The following is a 1,780-nucleotide window of genomic DNA, read 5'->3' on the forward strand; positions in this document are numbered from 1 at the left end:
CTTTAAGCCGTGGGGGTTTGGTGCCCCAGGAGGAGAGCGGCTCCGAGCCCTCAGGGAATTCCGCATCCCTCCGGGTCCCGCTGGAGACATTTTAGGCTGGTGATGTCCCAGCGGATCAGCTCTGCCAGTAGCTGGGGAGACAACACAATGCGCCGCTGTCACTGTGTCACCCGTGAGCGGACGAGGGGGTGGGATGGGGACAGGGACGAGCCCCCCGTGCTTCCCCGGCCCCGCAATCCTGCTCTTCGGGCCGGCTGGGCGTGTGTGTCCAACGTGTGGCACAGCCAGGGATGTGTGTCGGGGTGTACCCCACGCGTGTGCTCCCCACGCGTGTCAGGGTGTGCTCCCCACGTGTGCTCTGCTGCGGGCACGGGGGTGGGGTGGGGGGGCTTGGCCTGGGGCCACAGGTGTGTGTGCTCGTGTGTGTGGGTACATGTGTACGTGTGTGTACGTATGTGTGTGTGCATGTGCGTGTGCACGTGTGTGTACATGTATGTGTGTGTGTGTATGTGTGTGTGCGTGTCTCTGGCCGCACACGCGCACGGGGCTGTGCAGGTGTGTGTGGTGTGTGCCTGTGTTCCAGATGCCGGCACACACGTCCATGTGTTCCAACATGCGTGTGCGTGTGTGCCTCAGGCTGCGTACGCGCACGGGGCTGTGTGCCCACCTGTGTGTGTGCTGGACGCTGACACACACACACACACACACGTGTGTGCCTGAGCATGTGTGTGCGTGTTCACGCATGTGTACACGGTTGCTGACACACACACGCGTGAGCCCAGGCGCGGGAGGATGGTGGATGGTGGATGGATGGATGGACGGATGGATGGACAGATGGTGGATGGATGGATGGATGGATGGACAGACAGATGGTGGATGGATGGATGGTGGATGGATGGGTGGATGGATGGATCCATGGATGGTGGATGGATGGAAGGATGGATCCATGGATGGATGGACGGACAGATGGTGGATGGATGGATGGATGGAAGGATGGATCCATGGATGGATGGACGGACAGATGGTGGATGGATGGATGGATGGATGGACGGAGGGACGGACAGATGGTGGATGGATGGATGGACGGGTGGATGGATGGATGGATGGATGGATGGATGGATGGATGGATGGAAGGAAGGATAGATGGATCCATGGATGATGGATGGAAGGAAGGATGGATCCATGGATGGACGGATCCATGGCTGGATGGATGGACAGATGGTGGATGGACGGATAACGGCTGCATGGTGGGTAGGCAACGGATGGATGGACGGAAGGACGGGTGGATGGCGGACAGACGATGCGTGAATGAACGGACGGACGAACGGCTCGATGGACAGACCGACCAACAGACGGACATAAGGACGGACGAACGCCTCACCGCGCCTGCGCGCACGCACCTCCTCCCTCCCCCCCCTCCCCCCACGCGCGCGCGTGCGCGCCTCCCCTCCCCGTCCCCCCGCCCCGCCCCCCCGCTCCCCATTGGCCGGTGTCCGCGCGGGGGGGGCGTGTCCCGGCGCCGCCGCAGCCGCCCATTGGCCGCGGGCCCCTTTGTGTGCGGGCGCGGCGCGGCCCCCGCGCAGTCGGCGGCGCGTCCGCGGCGCGGGAAGGGCCGGGGCGCAGCATGGTCCTGGTGCACGTCGGATACCTGGTGCTGCCCGTCTTCGGCTCCGTGCGCAACAGAGGTACCGCTCCCGGCGCCGCGGGGTGGGCGGCGCGGCCCCGCAGTCCCAGCAGGACAAAGTTCGGGGGGGGGGAAGGGAAGGATGCCCCTTACCTC

The 1,780-nt window shown here is 64.3% G+C and overlaps 1 protein-coding gene across 2 annotated transcripts in view; it reads left to right on the forward strand.

Moving 5' to 3' along the window:
• Positions 1-1,620: 1,620 nt before the first annotated feature.
• Positions 1,621-1,780, forward strand: part of RNF165 (ring finger protein 165) — a 49,667-nt gene continuing 49,507 nt past the window's right edge. For both annotated transcript variants that reach the window (XM_027885560.1, XM_027885570.1), the window contains exon 1: positions 1,621-1,685. In XM_027885560.1, coding sequence (XP_027741361.1) covers positions 1,625-1,685 — 61 coding nt within the window. In that variant the 5' untranslated portion in view covers positions 1,621-1,624. The remainder of the gene's footprint in view (positions 1,686-1,780) is intronic.

The sequence above is a fragment of the Empidonax traillii genome, unplaced genomic scaffold, assembly GCF_003031625.1.
Source record: "Empidonax traillii isolate 1590-97213 ecotype Southwest subspecies unplaced genomic scaffold, ASM303162v1 scaffold10:size5872457, whole genome shotgun sequence".
NCBI classification, from domain to species: domain Eukaryota; kingdom Metazoa; phylum Chordata; class Aves; order Passeriformes; family Tyrannidae; genus Empidonax; species Empidonax traillii.